This window comes from Macaca thibetana, chromosome X (assembly GCF_024542745.1).
Source record: "Macaca thibetana thibetana isolate TM-01 chromosome X, ASM2454274v1, whole genome shotgun sequence".
In the NCBI taxonomy this organism is placed as follows: domain Eukaryota; kingdom Metazoa; phylum Chordata; class Mammalia; order Primates; family Cercopithecidae; genus Macaca; species Macaca thibetana.
This window is the reverse complement of record NC_065598.1, coordinates 37053178-37072997: the sequence shown is the minus strand read 5'-3', so window position 1 is coordinate 37072997 and position 19820 is coordinate 37053178. Positions and strand designations below refer to the sequence as shown.

At 37.5% G+C, this 19820-nt stretch overlaps 1 protein-coding gene across 3 annotated transcripts in view; it reads right to left on the bottom strand.

Annotated features, from left to right (window-relative positions):
* The window catches only part of PRRG1 (proline rich and Gla domain 1), a 98430-nt gene that overhangs the window by 9297 nt on the left and 69313 nt on the right, over positions 1-19820 (bottom strand). For all 3 annotated transcript variants that reach the window (XM_050776511.1, XM_050776512.1, XM_050776510.1), the window contains exon 3: positions 8427-8587. In XM_050776511.1, coding sequence (XP_050632468.1) covers positions 8427-8587 — 161 coding nt within the window. The remainder of the gene's footprint in view (positions 1-8426; positions 8588-19820) is intronic.

The window sequence follows — 19820 nt, the reverse complement described above, 5'->3', positions numbered from 1 at the left end:
ACTGAAGCAGGAGAATAGGGTCTGGAGACAAGGAGCTTTCACTTGAGCCTGTGACTGGTCACAGGCCAAGTCTTCATTTGCATAGGGTGTAACTCCACTTCAGCCTTCAATTGGTTGCAGGACAAGTCTTCATTTGCACAGGGTATAACTTCACTTCAGCCTCTGACTGGTCACAGGTCAGGTGTTCATTTACACAGGGTGTAACCAATAGGAAACCTCTAAAGGGTACTTAAACCCCAGAAGATTTTGCAACCGGTGCTCTTTAGCCACCTGTTTCTTCAGCTTCTGCTCTGTGGAGCGTACTTTTGCTTCGATACATCTATGCTTTTGTTGCTTCATTCTTTTGTTGCTTTGTTTGTGTGTTTTGTCCAATCCTCTGCTCAACACATCAAGAACCTAGATGACACGTCAAGACCCTACAATGGTAACGGAACCAAAGAAGTTGGGGGATTGGTACCTGTCCTGGTGTAATAAGCAAAAGGAGGAATCCCAAGTCCCAGAATATCACTAGTGACCAGTATGTAAATTGACTGCTGAAAACTCATTCTTTTATATCGTTAAGGAGAGAGACTAAGGTGCAGGATCCTGTGAATTATGTTACTATTTGGTATATATACATGCATGTGTACTTCTCCATAAAACAAAAGTTTGTAAGTGCTATAGTTTGGATGTGGTTTCTTCTTGCTAAAACTCATGTTGGTGTTGAACGTATCCAGGGATTTCTAAAGACATTATTGTTATGGCAAGCCAGACTTAAAAGTAATCGTCCTAGCTACTACATGTTTCCAAGATTTTTGCAACATATTGAAGAGAACATTATTAATGAAAACATTTTGAAAGAAATAAAATTAGAGATATTGTTGCATCTCACTTCTCTATCTCAAACTTGTAGCCATTTCTTTCCAGAAGAAAAATTTGAAACATTAAGGGAAAACAGTTGGGTAAAAGATGCATTTGCTTTTTGAAACCCTGAATCAATAATTGAGCTAAACTTGGTACCTGAAGAAGAGAATGAATTATTGCAGCTTAGTTCTTCATATACTTTGAAGAATGATTATGAGACCTTAAGTTTATCAGCATTTTTATGCTGGTTGAGATAGAATTGGTGGGGATTACCACAGAAAGCTATCACAACAAAACCTGCCTCCAGTCTTCAGCCTGTGTGTGGGACAGCAAAATCAGCCATGTACCCTCCTGAGTTCTGGTGGCACCTGACAACCAAACCAGGTTCTAAGGGTTTTCCCATCTCTGTATGCAGGGTGACATGATGGGTAGAAATGCAGTGCTAATGTATACAGTGAAGTCTTTCCCCCAAAGCATAAATAATACAAAGGATCTTAGAAGTGAGTGGAGGGTGATGATGGTGATTATGGTGGTAACTCACAGCTACCACATAATGTATTTATACCATGCCAGGCACTGCTGTAAGTGATTTACATACATTAACTTATTTAATATCAGCAACCCAATGAGGTTGATGCTTTTGTTATCTCTATTTTATATATGAAGAAACTGAGGCACAAAAAAATTTAATGACTTGAGCAAGTCAAGATGAATGGCTAAGCTGGGATTTGAACCCAGGCAATCTGAAATTAAGAAACCACTATAGCAAACTGTCTCTCCAAAGTACGAAAGTAAGAGATGAATTCTTTTAAAAATGTAAACAGTCATAAAGAGATGCTCACTTTGTTCTTCCTCATATCTAGGAGAGGAAATATATATATGATCTGAGACAAAGTCAGGGAGGGGAGAGATCCTCAAATCAGGCAGTAGATGACCCAACCAATTAAACATCATATTTCATTGATTCTTCAATCATTTATTCACATTTTAACTTCTCTGAAATTGAGGTGCAGTTTACATACTATGACATGGTATGGATTCATTGAAAGCAGTATTTTTTCCTTTTTTTTTTTCTTTTTGAGATGGGGTTTCGCTCTTATTGCCCAGGCTGGAGTGCAATGGCATGATCTCGGCTCACTGCAACCTCTGCCTCCCAGGTTCAAGTGATTGTCCTGCCTCAGCCTCCTAAGTAGCTGGGATTGAAAGTGCCCGCCACTATGACCAGCTAATTTTTGTATTTTTAGTAGAGACGAGGTTTCACCATGTTGGCCAGGCTGCTCTTGAACTCCTGACCTCAGGTGATCCACCCACCTCGGCCTCCCAAAGTGCTGGGATTACAGGCGTGAGCCACCATGCCCAGCCCTTTTCTCTTTTTTAATACATAAAAATGGTGTACTCTTTAATTTGTGCTATGTTATATTTGATAAAGTACAGCAACCAGTCATCACTGCTGCTCACTTCTCAGAGGTTTTGATCTGGATGGGGTGACTACTGTAATTCAATTATTGTTATAGTGGGTATCTGCTCATTTCCTTAGTAACGGGGTTTCACTAGTTCTTTCTTCCAATGTTAGGGTACAGTTCCCCCTAGGGCAGAATATTTGATCATGACTCTCATGGTTGGTATATCAGTAACTATAGAAATAAGATTCAGTTTAGCCATTTCCAAAGTACAATAAAAGGAATTGCAAAATAATTTGTAACTTTGTCATAGCCCTATGTTGTTAGCCCAAGTCTTGGGTACTGTCAAACTGAAACAGGAAATCTATCTCCTAGTGAACTACAACAACCAGTAGTTCCAAAGAAGGCTCTGGTTTTCCTTGAACTGTATATTTTAGAGGGTCATACTAATGCTATAACTTAAAATGGCATTATTTGAATATTAAGATAGTATCCAATTCCAAAAGCTAATATTTGATACCAATCACTGATCATCACGAGTAGGCTAAAAGCTGCCTTTTCATTCCATCCCATTGTTGAAGAATGGTTCCAAAAATGAGAACGCCACTTCAATTACATTTGCTAGATCAAAGGCTAGCACACCTTATCCTAAATGGGATTGTTTTAATGGCATGAACAAACTCAGATGACAAACTTTAAAGCACAAAGAAGGAAATAGAACAACAACATAATAAAAACCATTTTAAAGTCTATTATCTATCAGCCAACTTGGGAACAAGTTTTAAATCGGTTCTTCCCATAAATTAAATTTACTTTGTAATTTGCCGATCTATTCCTTCCTTCATCCATCAAATATTTATTTGGCCTCTATTATGTACCAGCACTGCTTTATATGCTAGGGACCATAGCTATGAACAAAACAGATGAGAAATGTTGTCTCATGGAGCTAACAATTTAAAAAATAAATAAATAAATAGATGTCAAATGATGTCAGTGCTTGAAAGAAAAAAGTCACAGAAGGGACAAGAGGTTGCAATTTAAGGTAGGATACTTTCTCACTGAGAAAGTGAACTTGAGTGAAGACTTGAGAGTGGTGAAGGAACTCAGACATATCCATCTAGAAGAGGAGAGAGCAAGTGCCAAAGTCATGAGGCAGGGCATGTGCTGTCTGTGTATGTGAGGAGGCACAAGAAAGCCACAGCAAAGGGGTGGAGTGTCATAGGAGATGTGGTAAAGAAATAACTATATATGGAGTGAAGGTGTGGGATGAAGATAGATGAGGACTGATCGTGTAGTACCTGGTGGATGATTCTGAGCACTTTGGCCTTTACTGAGGGAGATGGGAAGCCCTTGCAAGTAAGAGACTTTAAAGGATCACTCTAACCTGCTGTTTTGAGAATCAACTATGGGGCAGGGGCCAAAAAATACAGATGAGAGGGTGGTGGTGGCTTGGACATAAAGTGGTAACAAGTAGAAAGGTGGCTAGATTCTGAGTATATTTTCATATTAGAACCAACTATTGCAGATGGGGTGTGGGATATGAAAAAAGGAGGAGTCAGAGATGGCAAAAAGCTTTGGAGATCAGCAAACATGGTGGATGGACTTACTACTTATTGAGATCAGAGAGGCTGTAGTAAGTGTCAATATTTGGGGGAAGGGATGCAAATTTGTCTGTTTAGTTTGAGAACCATATTTGATTCTAAGATAACATGCTGAGTAGGCAGTTAGCCATACAAGTCTGTAGTTCAGTGTAGCCCTCCAGGAACTACAAATATAAATTTGGAAGTTATTAGCATTTAAAGTATGAGAAGAGGAAAGCTCACTAGGGGAGCAATTGTAGGCTGAGCAGAGTTTCAAGAAATGAAGTGGTTGTTGCATGGGGATGTCTTAAGAGAGGTTTTTTTTTTTTTCCTTTCTAAAGGCATGTAGGCTAATGAGATGAGAATGATTCCATAGGAAGGAAAAGGTGATGCTGGAAGTACAGAAAATTTCTCAAGCAATTCTCTCACAGTTGAAGGAATTTCTTCTACTTGCTTCAAAGATCGCTGACATGCAGCATCCTGTCTCTGTGGGTGGGAAATGATATATAGAAGCACTGAGACAGATAAAAGGCCAGAGAGGTAGGCATTAAAAACATTGTTCACCATGATGGCCAGGTATGGTGGCTCACGTCTATAATCCTAGCACTTTGGGAGGCTGAGGTGGGCAGACTGCCTGAGCTCAGGATTCCGAGACCAGCCTGGGCAACACGGTGAGATTCCATGTCTACTAAATTGTGTGTGTGTGTGTGTGTGTGTGTGTGTGTGTGTGTGTGTGTATGCCGGACATGGTGGCAAGCACCTGTAGTTCCAGCTACTTAGGAAGCTGAGGCACAAGAATCACTTGAACCTGGGAGGCAAAAGTTGCCATGAGCCGAGATTGCGCCACTTCACTCCAGCCTGGGCGACAGAGCAAGAATCTGTCTCCAAAAACAACAACAACAAAAAAACACTGTTCACCCTGAGACTCAATGATAAAACTTAAGCAATATGAGAGTAGTAGAATATACAATGAATATATAAAACTCAAATAGCCTAGAAACTATATATCTGAAAACAGATCCAAACCTAGGATAATAAAGAACTCTCAAAGCTCAATAGTAAAATAAAATAAAACATCCCATCAGAAAGTAAGCCAATGACATGAAGAGAGATTTCACCAAAGAACATACATAAATAGAAAATAGGCACATAAAAAGATGTTCAATATCATGAGCCATTAAGGAAATGCAAATTAAAATCACAAGAAGTTATCACTACACACCTAGCAGAATGGCTAAAACGAAACATAGTAAAAACACCAAGTGCTCATGAGAATGTAAAGAAACTGGATCTCTCAAACACTGTTGGTGAGAATGTAAGATGGCAATTTATACAATGACAAATTAGTTTGTCAGTGTGTTAAAAAACTACACATATACCATACAACCCAAGAATTGTACTCCCAGTGACTTACCCCACAGAAATGAAAATGTATGTCAATACAAAAACCTATTAAATGTTCGTAACAGCTTTATTTATAAAAGCCAAGAACTAGAAACAACACACATGTCTCTCAATAAGCAAATGGCTCAGCAAACCATGGTATATCCATACCATGGAATACTACTCAGAAACAAAAATAAATGAACTATTGATATAAATAACTTGGATTAATCTCAAGAGCATTATGATGACTCTAAAAAGCCAGTATCAAAAGGTTCCATATTATATTATTCCATTTATATAACATTCTTGCAATGCCAGAATTATAGAGATGGAAACAGATTAGTGATTGCTAAGGGTTAGGGATAGTTGTGGAAGATGGTAGGTGTGACTATTAAAGGGTAGTATGAGGGAAAACTTTGTGGTAATGTAATATGTCTGCTACTTGATTGCAGTGATGGTTACACAAATCTGTACAAGTGATAAAATGACATAGAACTATACATACAGACTGTACCAAGGTCAGTTTCCTAGTTTTGATCTCACAGTTATTTAAGATGTAACCATTGGGGGAAACTGAGTAAAGGCTACATGGGACCTCACTGTATTATCTTTGCAATTTTTTGTGGATCTATAATTATTTCCAAGTAAGATGCTAAAAAAATGCATGCATGCATGTATGAATGAATATAAAAGTTTTCCCTCTCCCCATTACATTATAGATATTACAATTCCAAACCCATTGTGTGTGTATTATACAACTAAGCAAATGAGTTATTAATATATTGATGTTATTGGGTGCCGGAATTCTCACTGTTAAAGAACATCTGTAAGGAATTTTTACATATCTACAAATATAGAATGGCTGGAAGAGTGCTGAGGGGTTGGATTGGAATTGGAGATCAGCATAATGAATTAGTTATTTCGCATATATGTCTACATGTATACATATGCTTACATGTCTACATATAGACATATATAGAATTTGTATGCATGTATACATATATGTGATTTTTTTTCCTAGCTCTATTGCTGAAAGATCCAGAAGTAATGACATTCTGGTAGCAATGAGCATATTCTAGCTCCCAGATCTCAGTTTCTAAATATTACTCCTAACTAAAAATAACCAAATGCCCACTGACAGATCACTGTATAAAGAAAATGTGGTATATATACATAATATAGTTTAGCTGTTTCCCCACCCGAATCTTGAATTATATCTCCCAGAATTCCCACGTGTTGTGGGAGGGGCCTGGGGCAGGTAATTGAATCATGAGGGCCAGTCTTTCCTGTGCTATTCTTACGATAGGGAATAAATCTCACGAGATCTGATGGGTTTATCAGGGGTTTCCATTTTGCTTCTTCCTCATTTTCTCTTACTGCCACCATGTAAGAAGTGCCTTTCACCTCCCACCTGATTCTAAGGCCTTGCGAGCCATGTGGAACTGTAAGTCCAATTAAACCTCTTTTTCTTCCCAGTCTCAGGTATGTCTCTATCAGCAGCGTGAAAACGACTAATACAGTAAATTGGTACCAGTAGAGTGGGGCACTGCTGAAAAGATACCCGAAAATGTGGAAGTGACTTTGGAACTGGGTACCAGGCAGAGGTTGGGACAGTTTGGAGGGCTCAGAAGAAGACAGAAAAATGTGGGAAAGTTTGGAACTTCCTAGAGATTTGTTGAATGGCTTTGACAAAAAAAGCTCATAGTGATATGAACAATAAGGTCCAGATTGAGGTGGTCTCAGATGGAGAGGAGGAACTTGTTGGGAACTGGAGCAAAGGTGACTCTTGCTATGTCTTAGCAAAGAAACTGGCAGCATTTTGCCCCTGCCCTAGAGATTTGTGGAACTTTGAACTTGAGAAAGATGATTTAGAGTATCTGGCGGAAGAATTTCTAGGCAGCAAAGCATCCAAGAGGTGACTTGGGTTCTGTTAAAAGTATTCTATTTTAAAAGGAAAACAGAGCATAAAAGTTTAGAAATTTTGCAGCCTAATGATGTAGTAAAAAAGAAAAACCCATTTTCTGAGGAAAAATTCAAGCTGGCTTCAGAAATCTGCATAAGTAACAAGGAGCCAAATGTTAATCCCCAAGACAATGAGGAAAATGTCTCCTGGGCATGTCATGGGTTTTCATGGCAGCCCCTACCCACCCCTATCACAGACCTGGAAGCTCAGAAGGAAAAAATGGTTTCGTGGGCTGGGCCCAGGGTCCCCACGCTGTGTGCAGACTAGGGACGTGGTGCCCTGAATCCCAGTCACTCCAGCCATTGCTAAAAGGGGCTAAGGTACAGCTTGGCCCATGGTTCAAGTGATTTTATGTTACTACATTTTTAAATTTCTCTACAATGAACATATACTATTTTTAAAAAGTAAAATGAATAAAATAAAACCAACAATGACTAAGCGGACGCAAAGGAAAAAAGCTGGAAGGGAAATAAAGGCCAACAGTGCTTTGTGATTGCATGATGCTATCATGGATGATATATTTCTTTCCCTATTTCTAACCCTGTGATTTGACTAAGATGTGACTTCTTCCTCTTACCCCTTTCTTTAAAACTTTTGCATCTGCTGCTCTTAAGGTATATTTAGTATCTTTTTAGCATTAAGTGACACCACTTGTTTGGCATCTAGGGTTATTTTCCTGCTGCCCAGGACTGAATCTTTACACAATGGCTACCTCTGGTAACAATTTCCAGCTGTGGAGCAGTTCTATAGAATTTTCACCCCTGCCTTGTGCTGTCCCATTCCTGCTCTCCTTGAATAGCATATAGTCTAGAGTAAAGAGAAGTAAAGAGGAGTATTCTCGTGGAGTGGGAAGGTATGTCTGGATGTCTTTTCTTTTGTAAAACCTTTTAAAACACTATCACCATCCATTAGCTTCCTCCACACTTTCTCTGTAATTAGGCAAAGTGATGTTATCTATAACCTTCTAGAACAAAGCTTGGTGCAAATCAAATCCTTCCTACTTGTCAAGATGATAAATCCTAGCTCAGCAGAGTCCTACAGAAACGGGGCTTTCAAAGACAGTCCAGCACAAGGGGAGGTGAACCTAGCTCTCCAACCCACAGAATATTACTAATTAGATGCCACTTCCCGAGCTCCTAACAAAGGAATTTTTAATTGCTAGCAATGTACATAATTCAGGGATGCAGATTTCAAATATACATCAAAAAGGTAGGCAAATTAGGGCAAATTTTTTTAAATTGCCAACATACTTACAGTTTTTTCATTATTTTCAAAAGCTTCTCTTGCTTCTTCAAATGTACAGAATTCTTCTTTGCACTCACGCTCAATGTTGCCCTGTCTTATTTCTTCAAAAAACCCATTAGCTCTTGGGTAGCGTTTTAATACGGAATTGGCTTTTTCTCCCGTGAGGAAAACTAAAAAGAAATATAATAAGAAGTATAAAAATGTAATAAAAAACCTATGTGGGAAGTTGATATACCAGATGAAAACTGCAAGATGCTCTTTAGAAAACATAGCCAACATCCTAAGCCTCTTTCGGTGAGTCAGCAATGAAGTAACACTCAGCTCCAAACCACTGTATCTGCTATCTTCTTCATCATGTGAGTATGTCCTTTCAATAGCAGTTGCCCTGGGCAGGGACAGTGACATAACGAACTATGTGATATTCAGACTTTAGCACATTCCTGCAAACCATGGGTATTTAAATATAGTAATAATGATAGCACTACTTATTCTCATTACTGTAAGTAGATACCCCAAGGCATTCTGCTGACAGACAGCAGCAGCCAAATCAAATCCAGTCTCTAGATTATCAGTCTTTGTCCGTCTACCTAAAAATAAATAACACTTCAGTTGACCTAGTAATATAAACCCAGAGAGCTCTTACTTGTATGAAAAGAATAGGTTTTTAAAAAAAAATTGAGAAGTTAAATTTGGCCATGATTCATTCTATGAAAATCCTAATAATAATTTTGTTCTAAATGTACTTGAGTTAAATACAGTGTGATGCTTTTTAACACATTCAACCTCATTTCACTGTCCTTTAGAAAAAGAAAATTCTTCTGCATGATTTACAGAGGCATTTCAATATAAACGTTCAAAATACATTTATGAAACCATGTAAAATAATAAGATTATTTTATTTTAATAATAAAATATAAAAATAAAAAATAAGATTTTTTATTTTTAAATACAAATAGATTTTAAGTTCAATTTCAATTACATTTTTCTAAAAGAGTGTTGCTTGTTTGGAGAGACAAATATTATGCCACCAGAATTTCATTTCTGTTAATGCAAGAGATTAGAATATTTCCTAAATTATAGAATTCTGACATGAGAAAAGGCATATTACGGATCTTTCAAGATGCTAAAAAAGTCTACATTTTCTGAAAAACATTTTGAAGGAAATGAAAAACTTTAAAAGAGTTATGTGCTCTTTTAAAAATGACAATGACAGCCAGCAATGGAGTAAAGTTTTGCTTTGTTATAGAAATGAGTATTTTACTTTATAGAATATATGGACTTATTATTTAGGATTCTTTAAAGTATCCAAATTGATACCAGCTAGATGGCACTTATACCAGGGTGAAAACCATGATAGGCCTTCAATGAGTATTTCCTTCTGTACCTCAGAAAGGGTTGCCTTTATGACCCTTTATGAGGTACAGAAGGAAGGAAATTCAGAGAACAGATTATGATTATGGAATATGAATTCACAGATTCATAGAGTATCATTAGAACAAACTTTAGAAAATACAAATTGTGGTAAGTGTAATGAAGGAAAGCAAAAGGTTACTGTTAAGTTGGAGAATAATAGTAAAATTTTCTAACAATGCTTCTTGCCTTTTAGCCGCATCAGAATCCCTGAAGGACTATCACACAGACTGCTGGGTCCCACTCCAGAGCTTCTGATGCCATAGATCTGAGGTAGGGCTATAAAACTACATTTCTACTCAGTTCCCAGGAAATGCTGCTGCTGCTGCTGCTCCCATTACCACAGTTTGAGAATCACTATCCTAATGAAAGTTCCTTGGAAACATTCTGAGGAAGTATTTATGGAATGCTAGGGTTAACAAATTTAAAGAGATCTTTCACTGAATGACTTTTTAGGGTCCTCAATATATATTTAGTATAAACAGTCATGCATCACTTAACAATGTGGATCCATTCTGAGAAATACGTTAGGCTGTTTCATCATTGTGCAAACAGGACGGAGTGTATTGTCGCAAACCTAGATGGCATAGCCTACTAGTCACCTAGGCTATATGATATAGCCTGTTGGTCCTAGGCTATAAATCTATTCAGCTTGTTACTATACTGAATACTATAGGCAATTATAACAATGGTAAGTATTTGTATATCTAAACATTGAAAATGTACAGGAAAAATATGATATAAAAGATAAAAAACGGTACTGTACAGGGCACTTACCATAAAAGGAGTTTGCAGGGCACTTATCATAAATGGAGCTAACAGGATTGAAAGTTGGCCTGAGTGAGTGGTGAGCGAATGTGAAGGCCTAGGACATTACTGTACACTACTGTAGACTTTATCAGCACTGTCCACTTAGGCTACATTAAATATATAAAAATATATTTCTTAAAAAAAATATTTTGGTTGGGAGCGGTGGCTCATGCCTGTCATCCCAGCACTTTGGGAGGCTGAGGTGGGAGGATTGCTTGAGCCCAGGAGTTCGAGACCAGCCTGGGCAACACAGTGAGACCTCATTCAAAAAAATTAAAATTAAATTAAAAAATAAAAAATAAAATGAAATGAAAATAAAAAGAAGGAAAATGTTTTTCCTTCTTCAGTAATAAATTAACCTTAGCTTCCTATAACATTTTTACTTTATACTCTTTTTAAATTTTTAACTTTTTAACTCTTTAGTGATAACACAACTTAAAACACACATTGTACAGCTGTACAAAAATATTTTATTTCTTTATATATATCCTTATTCTATAAGCCTTTTTCCTATTTAAAAATTTTATTGTATTTTTTTACTTTTTAAACTTTTTTGTTAAAAATTAAGACACAAGCACACACATTAGCCTAGGCCTCCACAGGGTCAGGATCATCAGTATCACTGTCTTCCACATCCACATCTTATCCCACTTGAAGGTCTTCGGGGACAATAACATGCATGGAGCTGTCATCTGCTATTATAACAATGCTTTCTTCTGTACTACCTCCAGAAGAACTCGCTTGAAGCTATTTTATAGTTAATTGTTTTCATAAGTAGAAGGAGTTTACTCCAGAATGACAATAAATAGTAAATACATTATTAGCCAGCATCATAGTCATTTGTTATCATTTTCAAGTATTATGTACAATATATAATTGTATGTACTATACTTTTATATGACTAGCAGTGCAGTAGGTTTGTTTACTCCAGTATTGCCACATACATGTGAGTAATGTGTTATACTGTGATGCTATGATGTCAATAGGCAATAGAAACTTTTCAGCTCCTAATCTTATGGGACCATCATTGTATACGCGGTCTATTGTTGACTGAAACATCATTATGCATGCATGTATTTGTAAGTCTCCTGAAACGGAACATGATACATGCATTTGTGATATTTGACTACAGTACCCTTTTTCAAGAGATATTTTACTGATTTAACAACTTCCTAGTCATTGGTCTTATTTATACCCTCTGAATTAACACGTAAGTCTCCTCCATATAACAGGCCAACTAATACAGGAAGAAAGACAGTAAATGGTTTCCCGTGGGACTTCTCTTTTCCAGAATAAACATGTCTTGTTTCTTCATCTGTTTGCCATAGAAAATGGATTTGAGTCTGCATCATCTTCCTCTGAAAATACAGTAACCTATGCTGAGTGCAATACTTTGTGTTTGGTCTGACAAGTGCAAAACTGATCAGGATTATCGGCTTCCTTGTTTTAAAGACAATACATATGTTAATGTGGTCTAAGATATCCCTGGGTTTTGAATCAGTTTTTCTGAGGATAAATCAAACAATCAACATTAATGTATTTTGAACTTTTTTTTTTTTTTTTTGAGACGGAGTCTCGCTGTGTCGCCCAGGCTGGAGTGCAGTGGCACGATCTCGGCTCACTGCAAGCTCCGCCTCCCGGGTTCACGCCATTCTCCCGCCTCAGCCTCCGAGTAGCTGGGACTACAGGCGCCCGCCATCACGCCCGGCTAGTTTTTTGTATTTTTAGTAGAGACGGGGTTTCACCATGTTAGCCAGGATGGTCTCGATCTCCTGACCTCGTGATCCACCCGCCTCGGCCTCCCAAAGTGCAGGGAGTACAGGCTTGAGCCACCGCGCCCGGCCGTATTTTGAACTTTTAAGAGAAGAAAGCTAAATGCTTCTAAGAGACAATTATTTTCTTATATGCTATCCAACTCAAAAAGGTGAGTCAAAGCAAGCCACTAACTCCAGTAACCGGAAAGCAGTCTAATTTAGAAGAATAAGCAATTGGAAGGTAATATAGCAGGACACAAAGCTTCTAATCCAAGTCTAATCAAATTACCAAGCATTCCATAATCATCTTCTATGTATTTCTTGTACTGGGCGGCAAGGTAATATAATACTGAGAACTCTACATGGATTCAGTTGGCAAGTAGATTTTATCTCACTTGCCAAATCCAGTCCATTAGAAGATATCACTTAAAGTAAGAATCTGACCTGTAGGAAAGATACTATTATAGATTAGTTATGTCTGCCACATATTAGGGAACAGGAAGTAGTGGCAGAGAATTTGCCAGTGCTCATCAAAGTATTTGGAAGCCTAATGGACCCTAAATGATGATACCAGAACTAAATTATTTTCTTTTTTGCCCATGACACAGCCCTCAGGAGATCCTGAGAACATGTGCCCCTAAAATTAGAATTTTTTAAAATGTGAAAACAAAATAAAGGAGAAGGTGGCAGCTTTGATCTCTAGGATGAAATCAGACTACCTCCTCTAAAAACATGGGGCAATTTCCAGGATGCAAGGTCTTGCGTTAGGACATTTAACTAAAGCCATGATGTTTGAAACTAAAGTTGATCACTTCCTTAAATTGAGTGATCACTTCCTTAATTGCCTCTTTCTCCTTAAATTGTGTGAGTTAAATTACAGCTATCAGGAATCATGTGCATGCCTTAATGAAGGATTACATGATGTGACAAGTATACAGAATGTAAATGTGCCTTGAGAACACAATACTGGGGTGTTATTTAACACACGAAGGTTTCCCATTAAAGGAAATAAAGAAAAACCTAAACTTTTTTTCTGCAGATTCAGTTAGGAAACACTCTTATTAAATATTTCAAATCCAAGGCATATTTACACATACATACACACAAAATAAGTATATTTATTCAAAAAATGTAACCACTTTTTCATAATTTCAAAATAAATAAGCTCTCACCCATGCTTTCTCTTCAAAAGAAAATAATAAAAATAAATGACATAAGTAGATGCAACAAGTCACAAAGATGAGTAGCAGGTGACCTCTGCCCTCAAGGTTCTTCAGTGCAAGAGGTAACAGAGATATAATAAAAGAGATACACAAAGAGTTCTATTGTAAGACTGAACATGATGGATGTTCAAGGTCAAAAGGCAGGCATATTTCTGGTGGGTGTGTGAGTTTGTGGTTTGGATGCCCTAATTTATTTATTTATTTACTTACTTACTTAACTTATTTATTTATTTATTTTTGAGACAGAGTTTCGCTCTGTAGCCCAGGCTAGAGTACAGTGATGCGATCTTGGCTCACTGCAACCTCTGCCTCCTGGGCTCAAGAGACCCTTCCACCTCAGTCTCCTGAGTAGCTAGGACTACAGGTGTGTGCCACCACACTCGACTTTTCTTTTCTTTTTTTGGCATAGACGGGGTTCTTCCATGTTGCCCAGGCTGGTCTCAAACTCTGGGCTCAAGCCATCTTCCCACCTTGGCCTCCGAAAGTGCTGGGATTACAGGCATGAGCCACAGCAACTGGCCATAGGTGCCCTATTTTTGATATAAAACTATGCACCAGCAACAGTAGCAAGAACATCAAGAACAGAGAATGAGGACTTTCTACAAATGAACCTAGCATTCCATGTCTCTTCTTCAATGCAAGAGTTAAGGCCTATTGACCTATTGTGCAACCCTGGAGTTATTGAATTTCTCATGGGAACAAGGTTAGTCAGAAAAGGAATAAAGACATTATGGCATTGATTGGGGGAGCCTTGTGGTTGTTTTGAGTAATGTATTTAATCTTACTGATATCCCAAGCTTGTTAAGTAGTGTGCACTAGTTAGAAAAAGGGTTGTCAGAACAAATAGTTATGTGAAGAAAACAAAAACCTAAGTGTCACTTATTCATCTGTAAAACTGAAAAAATAGCACCAATCTCAAGTTATAAGCTATAAAAAAGTGCTTTGCTCAGGGCTTGAAAAAGAACAAATTTACAATAAGTAGTAGTGTGACTCACTGTCACTACCATTGTGGCAGTTATTACGTGAAAGAAAAAAAAATGATATTTATCAAGTTGATAATAAAAATACACTTAGAAAATATAGAATAAATAGGATTAACTTGCCATGAGTCTGTCTCCTTAACTTCAGGAATGCCTGGGAGTTTGGTCTCCTTGGTCAAGTCTGGTATGAAATGTAGTAGCTTTACAAAGTGCTATTTAATGTCTCAAATTCGCTTGGAGGCACACTGTAGTAGCTTGTCTGAACTATTTTTGGAAAACATATAGGCTGATTGCACCTGACTAATTGATTACATAGTCTAGTTTCAGCTACATGACCAGTGGGATATCAAACATCTTCTGTAAATGTGTGCCTTAGCTCCCAATACCAAGGTTATCTTGCATATATCTTGGTGGTTCACAATTAGAAGACAAATGTGTCCTGTGCAACTAAAAATGGCCTTGTGAGTGATCTCTCTCCTGCTGTACCATACCTTGAGTCATTATTAAAGCCTTACGAGAATATACCCCGTAGAATCTTATAAGTCCTTTCAGTTAACCAATGCTGTATAGTTGCTACAATATACTTTTATGATTCATAAATATTTTGGGTATATCATGAGATTTTAAAATTTCAGAACTTCTTCTCAAGAAATAGTCGAGAAGTGGTCCTTATTATAAGAACTTGAGGCCGGGCGCGGTGGCTCAAGCCTGTAATCCCAGCACTTTGGGAGGCCGAGGCGGGCGGATCACGAGGTCAGGAGTTCGAGACCATCCTGGCTAACACGGTGAAACCCCGTCTCTACTAAAAAATACAAAAAACTAGCCGGGCGAGGTGGCGGGCGCCTGTAGTCCCGGCTACTTGGGAGGCTGAGGCAGGAGAATGGCGTAAAAACCCGGGAGGCAGAGCTTGCAGTGAGCTGAGATCCGGCCACTGCACTCCAGCCTGGGCGACACAGCGAGACTCCATCTCAAAAAAAAAAAAAAAGAACTTGATACTTGTAACAAACTTGTGAGGAAACAGCCTTTGCCATAATGTATATGCTTGCTTTTATTAACTTCAACTTTGGCCAAATATATGTTGATAGCTTATCATCACTGAAATTTTAACAACAGACCATAAAGAAGCTCTTAGAAAGGATAGATTATGGAAGAAAAATTACATACATGACAGGTATGTATGTTTAGATAATCATAAGTAACTATAACAAAATATGCTTTATTGAATTTTAGGTTGACAGTTTGGGTGGCTATTCAAGGTTTTACATAATCACTACAGATATGAATGACAGTAATACCTCATTTATGCAGAAATGCAAAAGTTGCTGAAATAAACCCATTCTCATGAACTTAGAAACAAGAGACAACCAAGGTCATGCATTACAACTCACCCGATGCTTTATCTACAGGGAAACCTCAACTTCTTAGACTAACCAAAGGTCAGTTTCCTCTATGCATGACTTCAAAGCCTCATTGCACATGAAAACTGGAAAGCAGAAGGGACAGGGTGGGCTGAACTAGATCAACATACTGAAAGCAAACAGAAGTGAAAGCTAATTAATCTGAAGGCAAGGGAGAAGAGAGTCAGAAGGTTCTTTGGGGGTTAGAGTAGGATCTAAACCCCAGCACACTGACAGCTCTCAAGGCTATAGACATCAATGATTATGTTTATCATGGTGAATGTGAATCACCAATAAAGGGCTATATGATGTTCAGGATAATGTTCAAGGAGGCAGTAAATTATACAATCTAATTTAGAACTATTTCTATAAAAATATGGTTTTTAAAAATATCTTAAATCATGTTTAAAAAGGTAAGCATCCGCAATCTGCAAAATATATTTGCTCAAATGGAAAATTTCTTCCCAGTGTTGTATAAATGTTGGTGTACTAGAGACTAAATCTACAGAGTCCACAAACTAACCAGGAAGCTGATTCCTTTTCTGAATAAATCTCTAGTAATCTGGCTTAACTGTAAATTTCTCATACAAGACTGTAGAACATGCAAAGCTCTCTGCTTATTCAAGCCTTCTGTTTGTCACATGAAAGCTGCCTTTTGAGATATGTTGCTGAAGTCTAAGAGAGCCAATATCTATTAACCATTTTCACCAACCCTGTATTGAGGCAAGTGAAAGTATAGGATAAGGAAAAAGTGTGGTATGGTAAAAAGACCCTGAATTTGTAGTCAGGATATATGGATTCCTGTTGCAGCTCTGGCAGTAAACTGGTTCTCTGATACTACATTTGTTGCTTAATTTATCTGAACATGTTTCCTAATTGATGAAGCAAAGGTGTTGGATATGATTTCTTAAGTACTTTCAGTTGTAACCATAAAGAGTTCTAGGGCGGGCGCAGTGGCTCAAGCCTGTATTCCCAGCACTTTGGGAGACCGAGACGGGCAGATCACAAGGTCAGGAGATCAAGACCGTTCTGGCTAACATGGTGAAACCCTGTCTCTACTAAAAAATACAAAAAAAAAAAAAAAAAAAAAAAAAAACCTAGCCGGGCGTGGTGGTGGGTGCCTGTAGTCCCAGCTACTCTGGAGGCTGAGGCAGGAGAATGGCGTAAACCCGGGAGGCGGAGCTTGCAGTGAGCTGAGATCCGGCCACTGCACTCCAGCCTGGGCGACAGAGCGAGACTCCGTCTTAAAAAAAAAAAAAAAAGAGTTCTATAATTGGAAAGAATTTCAGAAAGTGGGAGTAGTGTATTGGATCCAAATCCCTTTGGGATATTAATACACAATTATCCAGCCAAGCAATCACCATACCCCAAACCAACAATAGACAAACAGAGAAAATCAAAAAAGCACCCACCCCACCCAATCCTGTGCTTAGCTATATTTTTTAAAAATCTTATGAAGTGTCAAACTCATAAATCTTTGTTTTCTGGCTTCTAAGTCATTTTGATACTATTATTCAGTTGTGCCTGCATATAATGCCTTCAAGCTTTTTTTTTTCCCCTGCTAAAATAAGTGTTAAATAGGTACTTCTTATCACAGACTGATGGAAACAACTTTTCCTAGGAAATCAAAGTCTCACACTCTGAAGTGACATTTCACTTACTAAAAAACAAAATTAGGCAAACTAAAAAGACACTATTTAAATCATCCTCCTATTTTTACTTAGGAAGGTGGCAATACATACAATGTCCCCATTTATTTCACCATTGTTAAACTATTTCTGGAAATTAAAAGTTAACTTTTCATAGCTGATATGTTTATAATAATTCAGAATTTATTGTATGGTGATGTCCATGTGCCCAACCAGTTTTGCAAACTTTTAGTTTAGTATAGCATATAGTATATGTTTACACAGGAATGAGGGAACTGAAACCCATTCAAAAGCTCATATATTTAAAAAATAATTGGAAGTTGCAGGATTGAGCTAGTGGGAGTGGGAAGTCTAAGAGACTGAGAGGAAAAAAAATGATTATTAATATATTTAATACCTAAAATCTACCCCCTAAGGACCATATAGTAGTTATGATCATTACCTAAAACTTAAACAAATCTGTAGTGCCAGAGGCATACAATGAAATACCAGATAACAGGTAGGTTTCCTGGAAAAAGTGTGGATAATATGCCAGAAATGGATTTCTATATGACAGATGACAAAAGAGGTAATGTGTGTCTATAAAGTCAGTATTCTTTAAAAATAAAACAAACATGGTTCACACCAGAGTGACACTAACTATCTCAGTATGGTATTCGTAAAAGCCAAATTTCAGGGCATACATTCAGATGTCTCCCACCTAATGATTTCATGCTTTGTAAGGAAAAAGGACATAGAGAGAAATGGCACAATATATTCTCCCACAGAGGAAGGCAAAAGGCAAAGTTTTCTTTGAAGGGGTTTTAAAATTTATAACTACTTCTTATCAAAAAGAATTATTCATGAAATGGCAGATTACAGCAATCAAATTAATAGCAATTATGCAAATTGATTTAAAGGCATGGTATTCTAATACATATTTCTGAACCAAGAGCAATGCTTTGCCCACAAGAAACAAACAAATATGGAATTATTAGTCTAATTTGGCATGATTAAGCACACAATCAGGTGGAATCACCAAAACAGGAGAATTCCAAAGACAGCTAGTTCTACTCTTACTGGTGCCTCAATTGTACCAGCAGCAATATCAGCAGTCTTGATGTTTGCGATTGTTACAACCATAAGATTTCCTTTCTAGTTTATGGACCCTATCTATACTGATTACATTCTATCTCATATAGAAGACTATGGCAATAGCTGTGACTAATAATCACCATTTAATAGAAAATAAAGACAGGTAGATAAAACTCATAAGATGAACTATAGTTTGTAGTGCATAATTTTATGTTGTAATGATTGCTTTACAACTCATCAGTATAGACTGTAGGATAGGTATTATATGTGATAGTTGTAATCTAGACTCTAGGAGTGGATAACTGTCCTAGTAGGACACATATTACATTTAACCAAAAAGCCACATTTCAAAGGTAGCTACTACAAAAGCATTTGGCTATATTTCTCTCCAGCCCACAATAGAGCATAATGGATTTAAGAAATAGAGTTTCATTGATGAGTTTAGTGCTACTGTTAGTAAGCACTAACATGAATTTCACAAATGACTTTTCACTGGTGAAAGAAATGTTGTTTTTATGTGAATTTCCTCCAGAAATGACAGCAGCAGTCAAGGGTTTGCCTGAACACAGTATAAAAATCTAAAGCCTCTGCAGTTTGTACTCTTAGGAATGGTGGCCAAGACTTGATTCCTAAAAGGCCTCATGTTTAGCTGATGATGTGAAGGATTCTTGATTGCTTTAATCTAACTAGATGGGTTAGCTGAATACCATTGCTAGAATGCTGTCACATATGCCTTAGAGGAACTTTTTATCCAAGATATTGTGGGAGATCCTAAATGAGGAAAGAAATAGGATTTCATAGAGTTTATATAATAAGTTATATGGCAGAACTGTGCCATCTCGTTGATAAATGTCTGTGTATAGCAAAATTCGGCCTAAGACTTAGTTGTAACCTGGTAGTCAAATTGTGGGAAGCCTAGACCTCACATGCCTTTAACTATTGGCAGCTACTGACATTTGCCAAAAAGAATGTAGTAATTGTAAAAGCCAAATTGATTTTGATTATATTCAATAAACTCTTGCTATTGATTCTACATGTACATCAATCCCAAAAGAGGTGGTGGGCTGATGCGTAGAATTCTGGAATCTCATTTGCTTCCAAACTGG